The sequence below is a fragment of the Acromyrmex echinatior genome, chromosome 4 (genome assembly GCF_024713525.1).
Source record: "Acromyrmex echinatior isolate Ae372 chromosome 4, ASM2471352v2, whole genome shotgun sequence".
Classification (NCBI taxonomy): domain Eukaryota; kingdom Metazoa; phylum Arthropoda; class Insecta; order Hymenoptera; family Formicidae; genus Acromyrmex; species Acromyrmex echinatior.
The window spans coordinates 12,018,237-12,042,225 of record NC_141855.1 but is presented as its reverse complement, the minus strand read 5'-3'; the positions used below and the strand labels follow the sequence as shown (position 1 = coordinate 12,042,225).

At 33.2% G+C, this 23,989-nt stretch overlaps 4 protein-coding genes across 7 annotated transcripts; 2 read left to right on the top strand and 2 right to left on the bottom strand.

Moving 5' to 3' along the window:
• Positions 1–2,226: 2,226 nt before the first annotated feature.
• RpL4 (ribosomal protein L4) lies at positions 2,227–8,659 on the bottom strand. Its single transcript, XM_011056814.2, has 8 exons — positions 8,528–8,659; positions 5,501–5,678; positions 4,971–5,216; positions 4,585–4,709; positions 3,406–3,504; positions 2,986–3,257; positions 2,633–2,792; positions 2,227–2,486 (listed from the first exon to the last, which is right to left on the bottom strand). The coding sequence occupies exons 1-8, from the start codon at positions 8,528–8,530 to the stop codon at positions 2,307–2,309; spliced, it is 1,263 nt and encodes a 420-aa protein (XP_011055116.1). The 5' UTR covers positions 8,531–8,659; the 3' UTR covers positions 2,227–2,306.
• A 1,623-nt stretch (positions 8,660–10,282) lies between these two features.
• Positions 10,283–20,532, top strand: Nasp (Nuclear autoantigenic sperm protein). Its single transcript, XM_011056816.2, has 3 exons — positions 10,283–10,473; positions 17,557–18,243; positions 18,434–20,532. Exons 2-3 carry the CDS (start codon positions 17,557–17,559, stop codon positions 19,088–19,090), a joined length of 1,344 nt encoding a protein of 447 aa, XP_011055118.1. The 5' UTR covers positions 10,283–10,473; the 3' UTR covers positions 19,091–20,532.
• LOC105146506 (uncharacterized) lies at positions 11,410–16,613 on the bottom strand. Of its 2 annotated transcripts, none has more exons than XM_011056817.2 (5): positions 16,313–16,613; positions 15,773–16,000; positions 14,311–14,418; positions 14,018–14,155; positions 11,410–13,848 (listed from the first exon to the last, which is right to left on the bottom strand). In XM_011056817.2, exons 1-5 carry the CDS (start codon positions 16,389–16,391, stop codon positions 13,598–13,600), a joined length of 804 nt encoding a protein of 267 aa, XP_011055119.1. In that variant the 5' UTR covers positions 16,392–16,613; the 3' UTR covers positions 11,410–13,597. The 2 variants fall into 2 exon arrangements, with proteins under 2 accessions (XP_011055119.1, XP_087262169.1); XM_087406043.1 differs by having other exon boundaries at positions 16,249–16,384.
• A 296-nt stretch (positions 20,533–20,828) lies between the features above and the next one.
• LOC105146507 (tRNA methyltransferase 1) lies at positions 20,829–23,932 on the top strand. Of its 3 annotated transcripts, none has more exons than XM_087406041.1 (2): positions 20,829–21,088; positions 21,936–23,932. In XM_087406041.1, the coding sequence occupies exon 2, from the start codon at positions 21,952–21,954 to the stop codon at positions 23,515–23,517; it is 1,566 nt and encodes a 521-aa protein (XP_087262167.1). In that variant the 5' UTR covers positions 20,829–21,088; positions 21,936–21,951; the 3' UTR covers positions 23,518–23,932. The 3 variants fall into 3 exon arrangements, with proteins under 3 accessions (XP_087262167.1, XP_011055120.1, XP_011055121.1); XM_011056818.2 differs by having other exon boundaries at positions 20,834–21,242; XM_011056819.2 differs by lacking the exon at positions 20,829–21,088 and adding an exon at positions 21,279–21,490.
• Positions 23,933–23,989: the final 57 nt, after the last annotated feature.

The following is a 23,989-nucleotide window of genomic DNA, read 5'->3' as shown; positions in this document are numbered from 1 at the left end:
TGTCTTCAGATATTATAATTAATCTATGTATATTTTATGTTACATTTTTATTTTAATATTTTAAATACATTATTTATAAAGAATAAATTACTTTACCTCATACAGATAAATTTTTTGACGGTGTCCAATTTTTATATTTGCCATTTATACTCTTTAACCAATTCATTCGACGTTCTGTGTCTTTCGGAATTATTTTCATAACATATCCTTTTTTTAATGAATTGTTACAAAACGGTATTGTACATCCAACCATATTTCTAAAATAATTTCGATAACTTTTTATCATTGTACCTTTACGTATCTATGTCGTTCAATGCTGTTGCACCTAACCCTAAAACTGACAGTCTGTTGGATAGACTGAGACCGTATATCTCTTTCTCTCTCGCAGAATTTCGCTAAAACATGGCGCCACTCTGATTATAGGCTCTCTATTCAGTACTATACCGCTCACCACTGAGCACTCAATGACCTCTTGTATCTGTTTGGTCTATATTTTTAGATCTAACGGAATATGCCAATCAGATGCAAGAGCTCACTGAGCGCTCAGTGAGCAGTTGTGGTATTGAATGCACTCATTAAGGTCGTGACACTTTTTTTTTATGAGTTTAAGACGGGGAGCACAGACTCTTGCATAACGCACAACACATAATGCATAAGAAAAACCAATCAAAGTCTTTTATTTCCTTCCTTTTCACAAAATAAAGGATTCTGATTGAATGATTTTCTTATCCCTTATGCTTGATGCGTTATGTATGAGTCTGTACTAGGGCCCTAAGAATCAAAGGCCAATATTCATAATCAAATCTTATAGTGTTCTCGGCCAGACCGGGTTTGCACCAACTTGGGTTAGAAAATGCTTTGCTATTGGTTGACGTTGTACGCTCTACCAATAGGAGAGACGATCATTACTTCAACCCAGATTAGTACAAATTCGGTCGAGCCGAAAATATAATATATTGGGTCATCTAAAAAGTATCCGCGGTACTTTGTCACTAGATATATGACCATTAACACAAGTGACAAAAAACCGCGGATACTTTTTAGATGACCCAATATTATATTCAAGACCATTTTAAATACGGTCTTAAGAATCATGAACCACTCAGAGGGCTGTATTAGCGTCTTAGGACATTACTTAAGACGGCATATGTCGACTATGAATAGGTTGTATACATAAAGTAGGGGAGCTAGCTAAACTATCTTAAGAACCAATTACAGGCCTAGTTTCCACCGAGTGTTGCTTACGCGCAGTGAATGCACAATGGAAAACCGTAATGTATAGAAGAGATATCAACAGGTCACGTGACCAATCTCTCTGTGGTCTAGTTTCCATCGAGAGTTTAATTCGGATCAGAATGTAAGAATCAATCAACTACAGTCGAACATTCCCCTAGCATTCGACTGTAACAGAGGAATACTCGACTGTTGATTATTTCATACTATGAAATAGTTGCTCACACCAATTCACAGATACATTACCACATTCGCAATTCTATTCATCCATACAGCGCTTTTTTGACAGCGCGTTTCGAGCCCATTTTTTTCGGAACCGACCACTTGAGTTTGGTCTCCTGTTTATTCTGTGGATTATAGAAACTCTATTATAACCAATCAACAGGCTTGAAAAATTTGTACGATAACATATAAATGAAATAATAGCCTTATTCCACTAATCGCGCTCAGTTGTGCACATCGATTGATTTTTGCGTACTTCGTTAGTCCGACAAGGAACTTTAATCTATCACCGTGCGAAATTTAATCTATCACATCATATGTAATTGTTCTTAAAAATGCATATTGGAAAAAATATTTAATTTTGCTAAAATAAATGCAACTTTAAAAATATATTTCCAAAAATACCCGTGTCAAATTATCACCGAGTCTCAAATAAATTACAATTCATATAATGTAAAATAAAATGTTATAATTGAATTGTTTGAAGATGTAATCCACAGTCATATAGAAATATTATTAGATATCTAATCGATTTAGCGTTTTTCTACTTATTTAATTTAAAAAATTCTAAATTAAATAAAAAATAGAAAATTGACACAAAATGGAATCTACTTCAAATAAATTTAAATCAATTAAATTTTTAATATTGTTCTAGATGTAGATTATGGTGTATATCAAATGCATCTTATAATAAATGGACTTAGTGTTAAACATAGATTTCTTGTAGAATTAACAAGTAGGAAAGATTAAGATGTTTATGAAGACAATTAGTTATAATTTTTCGCCTTTTATTTAAAGACAGTGATAAAATTATGAGTTACAACAGTGTTGATGTTACCAATGCTTGTTGTTTACTCTTTATATTCAGGCTTCCTGATAGAATCAGTGAACGCTCTTGCCTTTTCTCTACTAGCTTTCTTGTTAGCATTCCTGTTGCATTTTTTTGTTGCCTTGTATTTAGTCAATTGCTCTTTTCTTCTTTTCAAAAGCGCAATGGTCTTCGTCGTCGACGGTTTCTTTGACAATTTTATCTGTAATATCCATAAATTGATCGATAAGTCAAAATTTTGAATACAAACTGTTTACTTTTTTCAATTCTCCTTCCATACTACTACACAAGTCTAAAATGTATAAAATAAAATGTACTAAAATAAAAACCACATAGTATAGTACATACGCCTCGTTTTTCAGCGAGAAGCAAATCCTTTTCACGTTGACGTTTTTGCGCAGTCAGAATAGCAGCGCGTTTCAAAACTGCAGCATACGGGTTGAGACGCAACATAGCCCGTGTGTTGGTCAACGGGTTCAGTTTCTTTACTCTACGCACCACTTTCTTCCTGTAATTGCATAAAATAAAACATATCAATCACATTATTTATCATAAATGATAGATAAAATGGGGTGCTCGAAATAGCACCCCAGTGCGCTATCAAAAAAAGTATATTTACGAATTTAATTTTTAAAAAAGTATATTTACGAATTTAATTGACGATATATATAAAAGATCTTTTATTCTTCGCCTATAATTACCTAGGAGCTCTCAAGACTTTGCGAATTTCCTCAGACTTTAGAAGTCTGGATAGATCTGTGTTGGCCATTTTAGGAAATGGCAAGTTATATCCTTTCTTAAGCTGTGATTCTTTACGCCAGGTTCCATAAAGGGCATCCAACTGGTCAAAAGCGGATTTCGTCCAGATTACAAAGCGTCCGACGTGACCGCCAGGTGCCAATTTCAACAGATTCATCTTGTTGATGTTCATTAGAGAAACGCCTGGGATATTGCGGAATGCTTTACGAATACCCTAGAAATTAGAATGTGATTTATATAGCAATTTTTTATAATTCTTAGGCTTAATAATTAAGTTTGCATATAAATAAAATTTATTTTAATTCGAATTCTGTTTACAGATTGAATTGCCAGAGAGAAAACTTTAAAAGAAAATTGCTTACCTGATCTTGGCCATATACAATTAAAGGTCCACGTCGCTGAATGCGTCGGCGATTACGCATTTTACCTTTACCAGCACGAAAACGTTGAGATTTATACACCTGATAAAAAATAAATAAAATATAATTTAATAAAATATTTTGGTTAAAAATTTAGAAATTTATATAAATCACATGGATTTGATTAATTGCCTCTTCTTCATAAGAATTTTAGAGACCTATTCTGTAAAGCCCGATCTACATAAGATGCAGAACGCGAGTCGCAGATCGTAAATTGATTGCAGCTAATCCGATACATCAATTTTGAAAGCGACACTTTAAAATTGGCTGACACAACAAGCTTACGACCTGTGACTCGGGTTCTGTGTTTTATGTAGATCGGGCTTAATTCTTAACGACTGTAAACGTTACAATTACATGTTAAGAGTTACAGAATAGACTCCTTAATTTAAAAAAAAATAAAAATAACCAATAGGAAATAAAGACCATAACGGTCGAAATTGTTTTAAAGAGCTGTTTTAAGATTTTTAATTCTTTATATATAATTCTATACGAATTTGGGAGGCTCCCATTGCACATATTGCACGTGTCGCTAATTGGCCAATTTAAAAATAAAATATTCTCATTGGCAAAGCAGTGAAAAATTACTAGGCACCAGCTGATATAGAGTGGTGTGTACAATCGGGATTGTAAGCAAATGACGAGATCCTCCCGTGAATTTGTATATAGGGTGTCTCTTAAAATGGGCCATATTGGGAGCGGAGAATGGATCAAAGGGAACAAAAAATTCTTAATCATTTTGAGATACTCGCTGTAGTTTTCGAATTAGAAAAGAAAATGTCTAAGCCAATATGCGGTTAAGCCGCACCGCGCGAATTCATAGCACGGCCCACAATCGAGTGCCAACAAAGCGCTCCTTCCTTCTCCCTGCGCGCCGCCGCCGCTCGAGTGTTTTTAAACTCGAATACTTATAAAAAGTACAAAAAAAATTGTTTGGTGATTCATACCCTTTGCTAGTGAGCGCAAATCAACTAGTAAAGAACGCCTGAATACCATATTCCTCTAGCACCTATTAGGAGCATCTAAGCTTAATTTTGTTTAGCAAAGATGCGGACATTTATTGGTGCACATAAACACGACAGGCAACGCAGAAAAATCTTAAAGACTAAAAGAAATTAAAACCTTTTGGATATCATTCCAAGCCTTGATGCGTCTCAAAAAGATGACAGCCTGTTTAGTTTTCGTGTATTCTTGAATCTTATCAGAAACAACAAGCGGGAATTCCGGAACCTCCTGGATCAAGTGTCCTATGTACAAGTACGAAAATATAAAGTATATCACAGTCAGTCTATTTTATTCAGAAATATTTAAATTATTTTTAAATATTAATATTAGAACGTGATACAATAACTTTTCGTAATTCGGTCAAATTATTAAAGAAAACAGAAAAATATTTCTATATTCGATATAAAAATATTGCAAAATATCTCAAAGAAAAAAGAAAAAAGAAAAAAAAAAGAAATTCATTTTCTTTAATAAAAAATATTATCTATATAAAAGACACATACCTTTAGATTGGACAAGTGCAGGAACACCAGAGGCGGCAATAGCAGAAACGAGAGCATAACGCTTCTGATTGACATTGACATGATGATGCCAACGACGCCACGGCTTAGTAGGTGCAAACATACGCCCGCCTCGGCACATATTACCAAAAGCACCCTGACCAGAACGGTGGGTACCACCGCCACGTACACGAGGTATACGGGCCACAGCACGTCCAGTACCCCATGACTCAGCAGAGGTTTGATGACCTGCGAAAAATAAAAACTATTATCTTTTTATGCTTATTTATTATTCAAATATTATAATAATTATCATCGTAATAATAATGAAATTAAAGAAAATAATAAAAATAAAAATAAAATTAAGATAATGGCTTAGCAGAAAAAGTAGTTGCAACTGTAGTAAGATTCTTTAACATGATTGATTCTTGTCTTTGAATCCTTGCTGAATCTAAATGTCTAACTAATAAAAAGTAAAAGAATTTTACAACAATTATAAAGCTGCTTTTTCTACTGAACACATCGATATTCACCGGCTTCTTTAGAAACACAGTATGGTTGTCTTTTGTTTGTAGAAATCAACTGGTGGACAACATTAACGATATCAGGACGAATTGGTGCTTTGAAGACAGATGGCAGGGAAATTGTATCACCTGATGCCTCATTCTTGTCAGTGTAGACCGTAATAAGTGGTCGCGCCGTTGATAACGACTAAAAAAAAAGTTATAACAATTCAGAATATATTATAACTTAACAAAAAGAAGAGCATAAAACTACAGCATAAGATATTCTTTGTATTGATAAATATATAATTACATTAATAAATAATTTAGACGTTTCGGCCACAATCTGACCATCTTCAGTAAAATTACAAATATTCATAAAACACAGAATTTACATAAATCTAACATTAAATTCAGCGGTCAAAAATATAAATATATATAAAAACGCATTCTTTCCTCTTATAAGAGTACATCATAAAACGTGTTCTACATAATTTGCAATATGATAATTGGCGCTGCATGTTTTACAATGTACTCTTACCATGCGTATCAATTTAGCTTTAGAGCCTCTTAGAGAAGCAGAGGATCGCTTATATTTTTGCATTTGATAGTAGTTTGTATTCTTACTCCTTAGAGTTCGTCAACACTCGAGGAGATTATCGCTGAATGGTGAACACGAAAAATTGCGTATATAGGGCGCCCCAGATGAATATATAATAACATTGTTATTCATAAGAATAATGAATCATATACTTCTTGTCCTTCAATTTGAGTTTATTTATAAATATCGCTGAAAAACATTCTCAGAAATTCAGATTTCAGGGATGTCTGTAATACTGTATAGCACATAGCTACAAAAAATATAATATTGCTACAATTTAAATAAAATTGTTTTTATCTGCAGCATTTTTTTCCGCTAAAATTACGCTCATTCATAACATAATTTTTACCATTGGATGGTGTATCTTGAAATGTGTAAAAATACGAAAATAAGAAAATTTATTACAATATTTGTAATATCATTGGTCAATATCTACACTCTAAAAAATCAGATTTAACAGAATGTAGGGTCTACTTAATTTAACCATGTTGATGTTAATATTGGGTTGGAGAAAAAGTTCTGTGGAATTTTGTTAGCTCAAAATTATATACAAAATATATGTCCGTTTTTTCACTTATTCAGAATGGTTCAAAAAATTTCTAAAAATTCATCAACATGCTTTTAATTTTGCAACTTTCTAGAATAAATATTGAAACTTCATTTTGAAAAATAATAAAATATAGCATAATTTAGCAAGATTCAAAGAAACTTACATGAACAGGAATCGCTCGGTCACTGACTCAACCTTGTATGGTAAGGGTTAATAAAACAGATTCTTAAAATTGAAACGGTGCTTTATCAGTGTTGTAATTACCAATTTTTTAAAAAATAGAATATGTGTATATTTGAGTTAAAAATGTGATATTAATGTCCTTTTTCTATTGGATAATGATTATTTAAGGATAGTAATGTTATATTTTTAACTCAAATTTCTATATATTTTACATTTAAAAAATTAACATGATACTATTCAATAGAGCAATGTTTCAGTTTTTAAGAATCTGTTTTTTTAATTGCAATATGATGATTTTTAATGGAATTAAATGAACAATCAAAGTCAGAATACTCCTTTTTACTTAATAACTCAAGAACAAAAAATTGTAGAAACATTTTTAAAAAACAATTTTGTAAGGAAAATTTCAAACTGTCACGATATAGATAGTTGAAAATTTTCGCAAATTTTTTGACACGTGACAAATCCACAAAGTGAGAAAAAAATTTTCTTTTTTTCAGCTCGTAGTTTTTTATAAAAATTACAAAACTCACTTATTAAATTCAAAAAATATGTAACCATTCAAAAGTAGATATTTCAAGCTTTGAAACTCTTTTTTAAATTTAAATCTTGATCAGTTTTAATATTATATTATTTTTATATATACGAAGATATTGTATATATAATTTTGAGTTAATAAAATACTGCAAAACTTTTTCTCTATTTTCAATATTAACACAGTAAGAATTATATAGATTAATTGTGCTAAATCTACATCGAGATATTTAGAATACAGGTATTGATCAATAAAAAAAAAAAGTTACAAATATTGTGATAAATTTGCTCACTTTTGTGATTTTTGTCTCATTTAATATTGATCTCTATTACACAGCACACTTAATCAGGTTTATTCGTAGTTATGAAATTGGTCAATCATAGCTGTTTCTCGGAAGAATGGAATGACTATGATTGATCAATTTCATAACTACGAATGTCATTAAACCCAATTAAGGGTGCCATGTAAATATAATCATTAAGACCAATATAGTATGGATTCAGGATCCTTGGTATTACCATCAACACCATCATAATACAACCTGTATTCGAAACACTTTTATCTCTGAAATTCTATATGCGTAACGTATAGTACGTTAGCGCGCTAACACATCGTTGTAAAAGCGTTCTGAATACAGGCTTTGGTGTCAAATCCACATAATCATATTAATGTTAATATTAACACCAACTCAGTTGTGAAAATTATATAGAACTATAATGACAGCATGGTGCCAAATATATAAATATTTTTTTAGAATGTAGTGAATTTGCTCACTTTTGTAATTTTTACCTCCTTTCAAGATACATAATCGATTTCCTGATTATTGTTCAAGAGTCCATAGACTATATGCTCGTGCTTCACATACGCAACAGCTACCGCAATGGCGGACCGGACATCGTGTCTCGACACATGCACATGGTATCGAGGAATGTGCTAACAAATTTTGGATCCTTATATTCTTGCAGTTATTATCGCGATAATAAAAAAAAAATCTGTCTCAGCTGTTATTGGAGAACAATGTATAATATTAATTCGAAGGGAAGATATTCATAAGGTGTCATGTATGGTGTGCCGAAAACGGCACAGATGAGCGTGATCATTTTTGACGAAATTAAACGAGCGATCACGCAAAATCGACAGAAAAGAAAATCGCGATGTACGTTCGCATATGGAAAATCGATTTCTTACCATCTCGTGTGTCCTTCCTATTATTTTTCACGCATGAGACGTAAACCTAACCAGACTGCGTTTGCACGACTCGTCTGACCACGGGTAGAAAGGATCAAAGAAACATGTAGAGTGGAAACCTGAAAATAAGTACGGTATAGAAGGATTAATCCGGATTCTCATACACACAAAGCGCTGATTGATGAAAAGCTGGTTGTGGGAGTAAAATTTACCTCCATCATCCATTTTTCACCAATCAGCGTTTAGTGTCAGAGCCATTAGGGCGTTCACATTTTGATGAAAAAACAGAAAGTAAAAAAGCGGCAGCCAATCAGAACTAGCGATAGTAGTCTACAATTTCTGTATTATTAGAGATCCTATAATCAGAGTTTGACAAAAGCGGGCATAATTTGGGTCGTTTATGCTGTTACTGTCGCAGATGTCGTTCATTTATTCTATCTGCGTAAAGTCACTAACATGGAATAATAAGGGTGAAATCACACGACGGAAAAGGGCTGCGAAATAGAGAATGCGTCATTAGCTTCGTCAATTGCGTTCAGTAGACTCAATAGTTTTGCAATCATTTTGTGATTCGTCGCGCTGATTGGATTATACTTTTAGATTTAAAGGAATAGTCCTATCTTAGCGAAGAATCATAAAAAAGTTGCAAAACTGTTGAGTCTGCTGAACACAATTATTAAAACAACCAATTAGCGCTATTCGAAAAAACATAGAATACTGATTGGTTGCTTCTATGACGCATTTTTTATTTCGCACCATGTGATTTCATCCTTAGGAGATGATCATAAATCAGGGCTCCTATTCTAGAAAAGTATCGCATACGAAAAACTAGGGAAATACTATAATATACGTCACAAATACTATAGTACATCCCTAGTTTTTCGTATGTGATATTTTTCAAAAATAAGGACTCAGGGGCGCGATTCCGTAACTGTTTTACATCAGTTCTACCTTCTACCAACAGTTATTGGTGTCATTGTTGGCTTGTTTTCCTGCTGGATTGCTAGCTGGATTAGAATTTTGCCATCGTATTAGCTGCAATGAAAGATTGTAATTCAGTTAGGGGCTCCGCACAATAAAAGAAATAAGGGATAGAGAATAGAGAGTAAGAATTTCAACCTATTAGAAATCATGTATTATGGAAGTTTCTGATAGGTTAAAATTCTTAGTAGCAATAGTACAATAATAAGCGGTACATTTCGCTTATCTGCTGTCTTCTGTCTTTTCGCGAGTTCTGATTAGCTTTCGCTTTTCCGCTTTCTGCTTTTCGTCAAGGTGTGAACCCAGCCTTATTCTCTGTTTTCTGTTCCCTAGGGTCGATTCTGTATCTTCAGTATCTTCAAACAAGATGAAAATTACAAAAACAAGCAAATTTATTAGGTGTTGACCAATGAAATAATCAGTATTCTAGTAAATTCGCTCACTTTTATAATTTTCATCTTATTTTACAGAATTGATCTCCCTGTTCTTTTTATTGGGCGGAGTTCTTAGCAATCTAGCAGGAAAATAAGCATCGTGTGTAGTTGGCTAAGTCACGTGATTGCAATGACCAATCAGAACATTTCACACCAGTCGCGCTTCTCTTATAATTCTAGGACTCTGGGTATGATCAACGCGATGCTGCAAACGTTGTTTTTTAATTGGTTAGTTTGTAAAATTCTTTCTTCTAATTGGTCCATCAAATGCTTCGAAGCATTTGTAGTGATACTTTGACCACAGCCTCTATACACTATAAACGCTCCCATTAGCTGCCATTAGCTCGACTATCTCTACAAGATTTATTCTCGATGACCATAGTCCGAGTTCTTGTAAAGTTTGCCCGCGTACCGGTTACGCAGTTTGCGCGTGTAATAACGGAAATTGTTCACATTGTATTATCAAACGTTTCTTGCATCTTGTGAACTCAAAGACTTCGACTTGCGGAGCATTTTGAGAAATTGATCAAGGTATGTATGTGCTCACAACGTGATTAACGTTTCGCTGAAAAAATACGCCTCTCTGTCGCATCAATGTGATCGGACAAACATCAAACTCTTGTTCATTTTTCTTCTCAACAACTTAAATATCTCTTAAGGCTCGTAAGTTGTAGAAGTAATTTATGAGGGAGAAGAGGAGAATATCCTGTTTTAGTTTACAATAATGTTATTTATAACCATATATTATGTTTGGATATCAATGTGGTAACAGTAACTATTAAATACACTTTATTACACTTTCTACACTTAACATGAAGAAGTAATCCAGGATAGAGAAAGAAAGCAAAATGATTTTGAGAGAAATAATATAATATTAAATGCCAAACATTCTTTGATAATCATATAAAAGAAGATTTTCTTTACGTTTGAAGAAAATGATGAGAAAATATTCGTTCTTACGATAGTGAAGTAAACCGTCGTAAAGAACATTTTTTAAGGTTAGGGGAGCTGTTATATCGACAGAGTAAACGCGCGAATTGTAACGAGACAATAAACTATTTAAATTTATTATAATTTTACACGACGAATTTTTTGACGAATTTTGGAGCTATAAACATTTTCTATTTTGTTAAAATAATAAATTTTCTGTGTCAAGATTGAAACGTAGAAAACTAGTAGCATATTGTTACGCAAGTATTTTTTCGATTTTTTTTAAATTTAAATATTTATTATATATTTTTTATATTTATTTATATAATATCCAATAATATTTTAATTAAAAATTAATATTTAAGTTTTAATAAATTATTCAATTATTAATAGAAATTAAATAATCAAAACATTTTTTCGTTATAATAATGAAATCGAGATTCTTTTACATAGTTGTATCAAGCATCAGTAATAATGAAAAATTACGTGTTAAAAAAAAATCTTAAAAATAACGAAGGTAAAATATAAATAATCATCTTTAATATACAATTTTACATACAATGATGTCTTGCAGTATTTTTATTGCTGTCAGTTTCAACAAACAACAAAGATCGCGTAAAAAAATACAATTGAGAATGTGTCGTTAGAAAAATTTGATATATCCACAAAAGCACCGAATAATAAGGATTCTTAACTTTTAATGGACGAAATGCAATTTGCGATCCTTTTATATAGGATATATTATATGTATACTACGTGTAATTACTACTATATAATAGCTAGAACAAGTTGTAGCAGAAACAAGCTCCTTTTAGCAGAAAAAAGTTGTATACAGGTTGAGATGTTGTTTAAGGCATGCAGATTAATTTCTCAGAATATTGAAAATCGAAAGGACAAAATATGTGAATTAACAAGTACATAATTCTCGAGGGGGATATTTAGCATTTATATCATTTTTTTCTAAGAGAAATTAATATGTTGCACTTTATTTACCTCGCTTCTGTATACCATTAATAATTTTATTTCACACTTTACGGACATACTTATTGTTCTAATAGTAAGGCGTTTGGATTACATTATAGGCAACTATATATCAGAGAATTGTACTCTGATATAAACAACTTTTATACTATTGTTTTTGTTGTATAAAAAAGAGGCGTGACTGCGCAGAATGGCAATCAGAAGTTGATATTAAATCCGAAGGCTGTATGAAAAAAAGAAATTAATTATGAAAAATATAATTAAAGTTAAAATTCTTTTTTTTTTTTTCCAGAAGTCTGCAATATACAAATTAATTAGCGAATATTTACGCAAGTATATAGCAATATTTATATAAGTATATTAATAAAAACTGAATCAAGTTTCAAAAACTAATTTAATTTTAGTCTATAACATTCATAAGTAATATCTGCTATATTTCTTTGCATCTTCGAGAATAATTCCTGAGTCATTTTTCCGGTAAAAATAAAAACCGAAGCAGAAGCCGAATGTAAAGAAAAAGTATTAGAAACGTTCACGAAACTTCTAGAAAACATAAGAAACAGCGAGAAGCGTTTACTTAAAGAAAAAAAAAACGCTTTTTTTATGTCCGACAATTTACTCTTCGTAGAAGTTTCATTGCACTTCTGTCAAGCCGAAAACATAATGAAAGCGCAAACAATAGGAACAGAAGATAACAAATTTCAACCTATCAGAAACCATATACAAGAATGGATGCTTTCTGATAAAATCTCTTATTCCCTGTTCCTATTGCCTGCGCTTTTCATGTTTTGTTTCCAACTTTACTCTTCCTTTACATTCAGCTTATGCTCCGATTTTTATCTTCGCCAGGGTTACTTGTATCGACAAGAATATCAGCTAAAAAAAAATGAGAGAGAACATTTGTCTTCTTATATCATGACATTTTGTTTTTTTATATCATGAGTACATATAGGCTTGTTCGTTTATCTTTTTAATTCCTTTTAATTTCTTTAAGCTTGAGACATAATTGAAAAGGTAATAGAAACAGGTAATAGAAACAGCGAATAACAGATTTCAATTTATCAGAGTTATCAGGAATTGATGTATATAAGAATACATGGAATTCTAATAGATTGAACTCTATTATTGCTTGTTTCTATTGTCTTTGCTTTTCAATTGTGTTTCGGCTGTATTTTCTTAGCGAATTTATTTACTTGCAGTAAATAAATCGAATGCGGAAGAATATAAATTTTTCAAACGCATTCACTGATTCTACTAAGCGTTGATTAATCAGGTGCGCTTTAAAACTTTTTATCTTCGTAACAAATTCAAGTTTTTTTCAATTGAGATAGCGAATATTTATGCAAACGATATCAATTATATAAAATAGGCACATGATACGATCGCCTTCGAGAGGGTCATTTCTGAATTCTTTCTCAAGAAGTATTGTCTTATAATTCTCCATTGCAGTTTGCAATCCTTTTCAAGGTTTCAGAAGATTTCAATTTCTATATGATTATCCCAAATCTTGGAATTTCATACTCTTGAAATCTATATTTTAACAAGAGATAAACACTCGAGATTATTAAGTTGATGCAGTTTGTTGTATTTGTCAAGTAAAATTGAAAACGAAATCGTGTAGTTTTGTAAAACAAATCTCTTGCACCAACTTGATACTCGAGAAAAATATCAAGATGTCACCTGAAAGAAATGCAAAACATCGAAACTCTCAGAAACGACCTTAGACCTCGAAGGCGTCCCACTGCTACGCTATCATGGCAGCGATCGGACTAAAACGCATGATTTTACTGAGAAGGATCCAGGCTACCGATGCAAGAGCACAGAGAGTGACTCCACCCCATCCCAGGTCCATACTCCACGCGGTAGTGACTCTCCTGGCCTTGAGAATGCTGCGAAGAACAGGCATACCAATCACGCCATCTTCTATTGATTTGGTCCCGCGATCTTGAACTCTCTTGAAGTGAATGATTGTGAGCGTGAACAGCGCGAATGTTGCTAGAATGAAATAGAGTGATTGCCAACTTAATCATCATTGTTTAATATTTTAATGACTGCACCATATATACATGGCAATTAAATTAATATATTTTTCTTTATTCCAACATCATATTTGAAATTATGATCTAGACCAGTTTATCAAGTTATTAGATTAGTAGACTTTTACCTGCAAGGAGGTACATCACTCCTGTCACGAGTACGGCCGATATCTGATGCCTGCATAGTCCAAAAAATCCTATAAGTGCAGCGCATCCTAAGATGATTAGACACACCAGAGAGCACGAGATACTCAGATTTTGCATTCCTGAAGCAGATTATTAAAATGATCAATTTATGAAATTCGTGATAAATATTCATAGGAAATATATTTTATTGAAGAATAAAATAGTTTAGGATTATAGAATAAAATTTGTTGCGCTTTCATTAAATGTACATTAAATGTATTTACAATTTACTTACGATTTTGCCAAGCTGCGCGCGCTTCTATGTGCGCCTCGCTTGGTGTTAAATAATTGACGCATCTTTTTTGCGGGAAATTCACCTGACTTAACAGCTGTATCTCTTCCTCTAGAACAACAAGCATGATTCGTTTAGCTTTGTTTCTTTCCATTCAAATAAATAAAATTATATAGAAAACTATACTATATTACTTTCGAAATCATTGTCAGAAAACAGAATTTAAATTCTTTCATTTAAATGCTATTGAAAATTTATTAAAACTTTTTGGCTCTTCCAGATTCCGTTTCTAAACATTATCTTTCGATTGAGAGAAATTAAATTGCCAAATCACAAATACTATGTGTATTATCATACTTTTGATATATTCTTTGATTTAATAGATTTGACTATAGAAAATTTTAACACTTTGACTGGATATAAATGTCACGCAAAGGTGGTGCAGGCAGTGCTTAGCGTGTTCAGACTCTATGAATGTAATTCCGACAAAAATAACTAAATGAGACAATTACGACCCCAAATTCTTCAAGTACTCTTCAAGGTTGCATCCGTTCGATTAAACGAAAAGTATATGAACACGTGTAGTTGCATTAGGTATCGTTTAACGTTTTATTAAATGGGCACTTTTTCTATCAATTGTGTTTCCAGATTGAGTATTTTCCAGTTCTACTGTATTTTATTTACGGACTCCTTGATCTATTTGAAGTTTTTATACTTTAATGAAGAATAATGTTTTTAAAGAAAAATTGACGAAGACATGATACTTATTGTGTTTCGTGGAAATGCAATAAATATCTTACGCTGGAATTTTGTCAAATATTACCTTGTCTATATTGCACGTGCACGTGACTATATTTAGATACCACCTTGACTCTGGTCGGAGATATCGAACCGTCGAATCGCACAATTTAAGCACAGTATCCTTATGATCGCGTGACCGTGATCTTTGCTTTTGTGGATTGAGCAATACTATCATACTTATTAGAACCAAACTTCATTCGAATGCCGATTTATAAGACCGATAATGTTTCTATTGACATGAGCAAGAAAATACGAAACATTGATTGTATCCATATCATAATAAGGATATTAGAAATAATGGTATGATTTAACGTTGCATCCGTAAATGATTGCGAATAATTTTTAATTATCTTTGTAAAGAAAATTTCTTTTAATTTGTATTTCTTTCCATCAATCATTTTCTCATTATTATCAGCGGTGTATTTAACAATAACATTATTAGGTTTTTATTAGTATCAATATTTAGCATTTATTAGTTTTAATATCACGATTGAAATTGCCACAATTAAAAACATCCGTAATGATAATTTGTAAGTTTAATACGCTATGGAATAAGTTGGAAACATTAGGGTCCGCATTCATAGTCGTGAAAATATAATATATTATATTTATGCAATTCTAGATCTAATAAGTTTAACATTACAAAAATCACGATAGTTTATACCTGACAATGAAACACACATAATCCAAATGCCGCCGTGCATAGGAACTAAGAAGGTTGAACTTTTGGCGGTACGATGTTTATTTCGATGATTAACGGAAGACTCGAGCTTTGCCACTTGACCGTTCAGATACCACGTGAGATTGACGTTCGCATGAATTAGATCTTCCCTGTCCCAGTTGATTTCTTCCCAGTGATCCGACATTATTGCACTGCATAGGAGCCCCGTTGCTGAGAAATGATGAAAGAAAATGTAATTATTGAATTGCTTATTTTTCTATTAAATCCCGGTCCATAATCAAAGTTTTTTTTCTCTAAATAGGAGGCGGAAGGGTTGAAAAGTTTCTTGGAAATCAAATCGAAGCTGAACAGTTTAGAACAATTTTGTTCTTAACTTTTTGATGAGATACATTTTTCGCACCAGCTTCTTTAAAAAAAAAAATATATATATCAATCAGAGAGACTGTGTTGATCTTTACACTTCTCACGAGTCGAGACGTCAGTCTCTTCCGGAACACGGCGCCGGTTTCCTCATCTCTTTACCTGCGACGGTCAGCACGAGGGTGACGAAGAGAAAGACGAGGCGCGAAGCGGGTCCCCGGGACACGCGGGTCGGCTCCATCTGCTCTTGGACGGCGGCGCCCAGGGCGACGCCTGCAACGCGACGCTCGCGTCCCCCGACTCGTTACTGGTCGACGTACGCCCTTGGAACCTGCTCTTTCTCGCTTTCTCTCCCCGACATCCTCGCGATGCGGACGCCCTCCACCCTTCTACGTTGAAGCGTCACGACGAATCGACCCACATGGATAGCCACCCGATTTCTCTCCTTTCCCACCCGCGGATGCTGCGGATGTCCACTTCAACACCCACTCACCCCTTCTGCATCTTCTGAAACAATTGCATGTGCGAATAAAGCTCGCGTCGTGCCAAACATTGGAAATTAAGGGCGGTAATTCACAGTATGATTTTATATTTGACACCGTCTTAAGTACAGTGTTAAGATGTCATGAACAAAGTAAAAGAGAGCCATATTAGTGTCTTAAGACATACTTAAGACAGTCTTAAAATAAGAACGGACTATGAATACCGCCATAAGATTTCCTTATAAGTCATCGTAGATCAAAGATCGAAATAATTAAATAAATAAAATGAATTTTAATTTCAATTCATCACAATTAATTTTTATCTCTTTCGAGAAAAAAGATGCTCGTTTGCATCTATATATACACGTTCGTTAATATATTCTCTCTCTCTCTCTCTCTCTCTCTCTCTCTCTCTCTCTCTCTCTCTTTCTCTCTCTCAACTTATCTAGAAATATCTTTGCATAATCTGATGTAAATCTAATGTTGCACATACCATACATCTTATTTGAAGCAGACACAATATTAAGCCCCGGTTGCACCAACGTAACTTTAAGCAAGACTTAAACTTTAAGAAAGACTAAAATTCTTTCCGTCTCATTTTAAAGCGAAAGAGAGACAGAGACAGAGAGACTTGCTTAAAGTCAAAATAACGATGCAATCGGGCCTAAGAGGTATGAAAATTCGTTAAATTTAGATTTTGCCTTCTAATGTTGTGAAAAGATCATAGCTTAATAGAAATTTTCTGATTACTTATATTTCCTATTCCAAAAAAACGTTTTCTACCGTCAGTTGACTGATTTTACTTGGTTGATTTTACCGATATAGTTTACATTGTTAAGATTGTTTACTTTTGTTGACGTTTTTCAAAATATATATGCAAGTTATATGTTACTATATAAATATTCTCTTGTTTTTGTTTTTTAGATGGCCGACGTGTCGGAGGAAGTGCCGATCAAGGATGCCGCAACAGCAATCTCTCAGGGTAAACGCCACCTCCTGGTACGCGATTATCATCTCGCAGTAGCCGTCTTAGCTCGTGCGTGCGAGCTTCTTGCTCAGGAGCATGGAGAGACCGGCGACGAGATGGGTGAACTCTATCTACTTTACGGACGAGCTCTTTTGGGTCTGGCACGTGAAGAAGCGGGAGTGTTAGGCGGTGGTGTACCCGGATCCGAGGAAGTCAGTCAGGATGAGCAAGGTGAAGATGAGGAGGAAGAAAATGAGGAGGGAGCTACAACCGAAGGTAATCATACAGAAAGTAGCTCTTGCACATCAAATGGCAAAGAAGATGATAAGCAAGAGACAAAGGATGAGGAAAAAGAGGATGAAGAGCCAAAGGACTCAAAAGATACGAAAGTTGAAGAATCTGAGGAAGGACTCGAAAAGGATGAAAAGAAGGAAGAGTCTAATAAAATGGTGGACAATAAGATTGAAGAACAGAACAAGCAAAGAGAAGAAATTCCTGGTTGTAGTCGAGATTTTGATTTGCATAATGGCGAAGCTTCTGGTAGTGGAATGAACAGAAAAAAAGAAGATGAGGATGAAGAGGCGGAAGAAGAGGATGTTGAAAAGGAAAATGACGAGGAAAATGACGAAATCAACAATCTACAGGTGATTTATTTAGATTACATGTTATCTAGATTTATCTTTAATTATATGTGTTAGAAGACTCAATTACGTTATGTATCGAATACTTTGGCTTGTTGTCGAATTGAGTTATCCAAGTTTAATTGTTAATTTAACTAATCTATTGATAAATATTGAATCAGTTATAATTCTAATGTCTAATTTCTGTTTCTAGATTGCATGGGAAGTCTTAGAACTAGCGAAATTGGTGCTAGTAAAGCGCGGACCTCCGGGCTGGAAGTTTTTGGCTGAAGCTTACCGTCTTCTGGGCGAAGTTGCGATGGAGGGTAGTAACCATGAGAGTGCGCTGATCGATTTCAAGGCCTGTTTGAATCTTCTAGAAAAAATGACTCCACGCGACCATCGTGCGATCGCCGAGATCCATTATCAGCTCGGGTTGGCGCACGCGATGGCAAACAACTTTGACATCAGCATTGAACAATTCAACCAAGCGTCTGCGCTGTTGGAAGCAAAAATTGTGCATTTGAAGACTTTGCAAGATGATCCACCCCAATCTGATGATCCATTCTACACCGTTGAAGGGGAAATCAAAGAACTGCAGGAACTTCTTCCAGAGATTCAAGAAAAAATCACAGACATCAATGATTTGAAGAAAGAAGCTAATGTACTCAAAGAAATTAAGGAAGAGAGACTGAATGGATGTTCTAGTGATGGTGAAGCGAATGAGGCTTCTGGAAGTGGTAGTAGTAGTAGTAAGTCGAAACCTGCCAGCGATATATCGCATCTGGTAAGGAAAAAGCGCAAAGCGGAGGACGAAGAGGAGACTGCTTCACTTTGCAAGAAACCGATGCAGGAAAAGGACATAGCGTGAAAAGTACGAATATCTGTTTTTTCATGATAACCAGACTGATTTGAACTCTGATAAAACTAAAAATTGTTGATATTTTTCTCAATAATATAAAAAAAGTATTTGCTGCTGTATAAAAATTCAATGTTTTTTTTACAGAAATAACAATTTGCTACTCAGTGAATTTATTTCCAATGTATCAGTAGAAATAATCTTTAGACTGCCAACAAATGATATACATTAGAAATTCGGCACTTAAAATTGTTTTTTGATATCATAAACACAAGAACTGTTTTATAGTTGCATCTTGTCGCGTACTATCAAGAAAGATATTTGATATTTTTCTTGATAATGGATATTTATTGCTGTACAAAGGCAAAGTAACGTTTTCTGATAAAGATGATTTTAGGGTATGTTCCATTTAACATTTGATGACAACAAGGATGATATTGATGCTCGCAAGCATTGCAAACGTTAAGTAGTACGCATCCTTAATAATTAATAGAATTTGTGGAAGAATATAAATCTAATAATAATGTTTACCTTATTTTAACTATAGGTTATAATCCATTTGATGCTACATTTGATATTACATTTGATGATTACTTTGAAGCATTTTTTGATTGGTCAGTTAGTAAAATTCTTTCTTTCGATTAATCAATCAAATATGTGCATTTGTAGCACTAAATGGTTCGCACTCTGTAAACATTTGTCATAAATTTATTAAATTAAATTCTGTTATATCGAAATATATTAAATTCTACACAATTCGTCCAAGGTTAGAGTTTGAAGCTCTGAATTAATTTTGGAGAAAAACTTGATATGATTTAAAAATATTTAACATATTAATGATAATTTGTTTGTCGCAATCAAAGCTGAGTATTAAGAACGGTGTGCGTGTGAACATATTTTTTTATTTGAAGACATTAGGAAAGCTATTATGGAACTATTCGGAGAAGTTTCCAAAAATAGATTAAAGGCCGGTTGTTCCATCTTTTGGTAAATTTTACTGCTGGGTAAGTAGCAAGATTACCCAATCACATACGCGGATTACCAGATTTACCTTATAGATAAAATTTACCAAAAGGTGGAACAACCGGCCCTAAGAGTAGTTAATCTACTTTGGGCAATATTCAAAATTAAGAAATCTTTCGCAAACGAAAACTTTAAGTGTATCAAATTTCTTTAATCTAATAGTCATTTATCTTTGTTGTTTATTAAATTTTGAAAAAGATCCATGGTAATCTAAAGAGATATATAAACAGAAATTGTCACGTTTTCTCAGCACCCGACATAGTTCCATAATATTTCCAGAGGATATGCTACAATGTATTTATTCTAGTTTAGCTGAATAGCGGTAACACACAGTACTGTTTTGAACTGTAGATATAAGAATTCAAATAGAAGTGATTGTTTGTGTACGAATATCACGTAAATAAATGTTAAAGCAATGTCTTTTTTATTCACGTGCATCTTTTTAATTTACTTTGTCCTGATGATATAATATATATATAATTTTATATATACATATATAAAATAGCGAATATAATAGCGTTGAACGCATTAGTGCAAAATAATGCATATTAAAGCCATTGTACACTGATTTAATTTGTGTAATAATGAAATGCAAGTATTTCAAATTATAAAAGATATAGATTTTATTTAATAGCATAATAAATACATATATTGAGACTTTCATAGTTTAATCCATTTTTATATTTATATTAAATACACATTTTTTAAAATTGTGTACGACAGTTTTAATGTACACTAGTGTGCACTAAGTGCATACAATCGAATTCATTATAAATCTTTGATTAAACAATTCGACAACGATATACGAGATGAGTAGAAGTAATTTAACCAGTATTTTACTTATGAGAAAATTATCGACCTCACATCTAATTAATCGATTTTTTTACCGATATTCGATAACGTTTACCATCTATATGTTTGGCTTACAGTTTCACCTATTTGTCGAAGAAGTGTTGCTGTACAATCACAAACTTCGTTATAAAATAGGTTATTTTGTCATTGGAGATATATATACGATTTTTCTTTCATTATTACAAATAGATATTTGAATAATTGAAGCAAGAAACTGTAAATATAGCACCGTGTTTTCCCAAGTATTATAGGCTTTAATATGACTTTATGAAACTAACAGTAAATTGAGGTATAATTTTGTATTGACTATTATGTGATATCTTTATACAGAATATTCCAAATAAAAATAGAACAGCACGAATGTTCTCGAAAAAAAATAAGTTACAAAAGTATTTATCATTTATCGTTCCGATCAGTAATTTTTAAAATATGTGAAGGTTAAAAACTGGCTAATTACAGATTATGGTTAAACGAGCTGTAATCTATAATTGACCAGTATTTAATCTTCGTCTCGAAAACTGTTAAGAACGGTAAATGGTAAATATATATTTATAATATATTTTTTCTTACTGTGAATTTTTTTACTGTGATATGTTGATTTGTAAATTTTCAGACAATCTCTCTCTCTCTCTCTTTCTCTCTCTTTCTCTCTCTCTCTATATATATATATATATATATATATATATATGGATGCATTCCAAGTTATGCATGAAGCATATGCTGTATCATTTTATCTTTCTTTATTATTTGGTGAACAAGGACAAATGATGCATCATGCGCTTCATGCATAACTTGGAATACACTTTATATATATAATTTTTTTTATATATATTTTTTAAAAATATATCTTAACAATTGGACAATTTGATAAGTCAGTGACTTTTTTTACTTTTTTTTAAACAAAAATTTAATTTATTTTTTAATATAATCTTTTTTCAAAATGTTTGTATATATACATATAACATACACATATTCATTTTAGTGTTACATATGCAAATATGGATAACGAGCAATGCCCAAAGAAGTCAAAACTTGAAGAGATTCCTACTGTGAACGAGGGAAAAGCACAGATATTGGTAACGAATGAAAAGGTGTTTTATAATCCAGTTCAAGAATTTAATAGGGATCTCAGCATAGCGGTACTAATGATATTTGCCAAGGACTATAACGAAGAAGTATTGCAGAGAAACAAATTAGAGAAAGACGATAAAATCAATGTACCACATAATGCAGGAAACCAGAGGGGAATTACTATATTGGAAGCTTTATCTGCGACTGGTTTGCGTAGCATACGATATGCTAAGGAAGTGGAGGGTGTCTGGCAAATTGTTGCAAATGACATTTCTGCAAAGGCGGTAGATAGCATCAGGCAGAATATTTTACATAACGGAGTTGAAAATTTGGTAATTCCTTATCATGAGGACGCGACGTTGTTGATGTATCAACGCAGAAGAAATCGCTTCGACGCGGTCGATTTAGATCCCTATGGTTGTCCCTCAATGTACCTGGATAGTGCGGTGCAGTGTGTGTCCGATGGTGGTATACTTCTAGTTACCGCTACTGATGTGGCTATTCTGGCTGGCAATGTTCCGGAAACTTGTTACTATAAATATGGAGCAATATCCATAAAGTCGAAATCTTGCCATGAGATAGCATTGAGAATATTACTGCAATGCATTGCGTCCTATGCAGGACGTTACGGACGGTACATAGTACCATTATTGTCTATAAGTGTTGATTTTTATATAAGAGTATTTGTCAAGGTCTTCACGAGTCATGATAAGTGCAAAGAGAACTCCAACAAGATAGGAATGCTCTATCAATGTAATGGATGCGAGAGTATGAATTTTCAACCATTAGTGGTGAAGAAGGCTGCCAAGAATTATAAATTACCAAGTGCACCCGTAATAGATCAATTGTGTAAACATTGTCAACACAGGCAGCACATGGGCGGTCCAATATGGCTAGGTCCTTTACACGATCACGGATTCGTATCGCGATTATTATGCAACTTGAATAGTATGGAGTTGGGTACATCGAAAAGAATGGAGGGTGTCCTAACCGTGATACATGAAGAACTAGACATTCCTTTATATTATAATCTAGATCGTTTGATGTCTATAGTTAGGTGTCATGTTCCACCAATGTTGATGTTCAGGTCAGCATTATTAAACGCAGGATATAAGGTATCGTACTCGCATGCAAGTAAAATTTCTATCAAAACGGATGCGCCAAATGATGTTATATGGGATATTGTACGTGCCTGGGAGAAAAAACACCCTGTAAAACGGGAGAAATTGGCTGAGGATAGCCCAGCTGCGCGAATACTTAATGCATCGTCCACGATGGATATCTCGCTCACTATGCATCCTCTTGCCAATCCAATTTCTCGGCAAAGGCACTTATCTCGCTTTCAACAGAATCCTACTGCAAATTGGGGACCTGGTGTCCGTTCGAGAACTAGGGTTGATCTTGAAAATAAAGCGAATGATTCGAAAAAAGTAAGAAATCAAAATAAAAACAAAAAAAAATTAGCGATGGAACAGCAGATAGTACAACAATGAGTATCCAGTCATTTATGCTTGATATTTTTAATATCTTGAACAGTTATTCTGGATTAATATACATTATGTTGATTCTACAATAAGTCGGTAATCGATAATCCTAAGTCTTATCAGTTAAGTTGACTAATAGCTAGCTTGTATGACTAATGCTGATTGGCCAACTTCACTGATTAAGACTGAAACTTTCGACTACAGACTCATTGTAGAATCAGCATTAAAGATAGAAAAATCACAACGAACAGCTTTTATAAAATTATTTATACATTGACGCAATCAGGCAAATGACAAATAATTTTTTGATAGAGATATGCGAGTCCTTGTATATTTATATGATACTACATATTGTTATCTAACATTGTAAGAAACTTTTGCATTGTTGCAAATGTATCTTATAATAAAATATTTTTTTACAAAATTTGTCGTTTTTGTATTTTTATCATTACTTTTATCATCATATTTATTGTAAAATTCA

What these genes read in the sequence shown, in the direction of transcription:
- Nasp (XM_011056816.2), top strand. Translation starts at nt 17,557, where the DNA reads ATGGCCGACGTGTCGGAGGAAGTGCCGATCAAGGATGCCGCAACAGCA. An exon ending in ACGAAATCAACAATCTACAG is followed by an intron (nt 18,244 to 18,433) that starts GTGATTTATTTA and finishes TTCTGTTTCTAG; the next exon opens with ATTGCATGGGAAGTCTTAGA.
- LOC105146506 (XM_011056817.2), bottom strand. Translation starts at nt 16,391, where the DNA reads ATGGAGCCGACCCGCGTGTCCCGGGGACCCGCTTCGCGCCTCGTCTTT. An exon ending in CCTCGTGCTGACCGTCGCAG is followed by an intron (nt 16,001 to 16,312) that starts GTAAAGAGATGA and finishes ATCATTTCTCAG; the next exon opens with CAACGGGGCTCCTATGCAGT. An exon ending in GCGCGCAGCTTGGCAAAATC is followed by an intron (nt 14,156 to 14,310) that starts GTAAGTAAATTG and finishes AATCTGCTTCAG; the next exon opens with GAATGCAAAATCTGAGTATC.
- LOC105146507 (XM_087406041.1), top strand. Translation starts at nt 21,952, where the DNA reads ATGGATAACGAGCAATGCCCAAAGAAGTCAAAACTTGAAGAGATTCCT.
- RpL4 (XM_011056814.2), bottom strand. An exon ending in CTGTGTTTCTAAAGAAGCCG is followed by an intron (nt 5,217 to 5,500) that starts GTGAATATCGAT and finishes TATTTTTCGCAG; the next exon opens with GTCATCAAACCTCTGCTGAG. An exon ending in AAAGTCTTGAGAGCTCCTAG is followed by an intron (nt 2,793 to 2,985) that starts GTAATTATAGGC and finishes ATGCAATTACAG; the next exon opens with GAAGAAAGTGGTGCGTAGAG.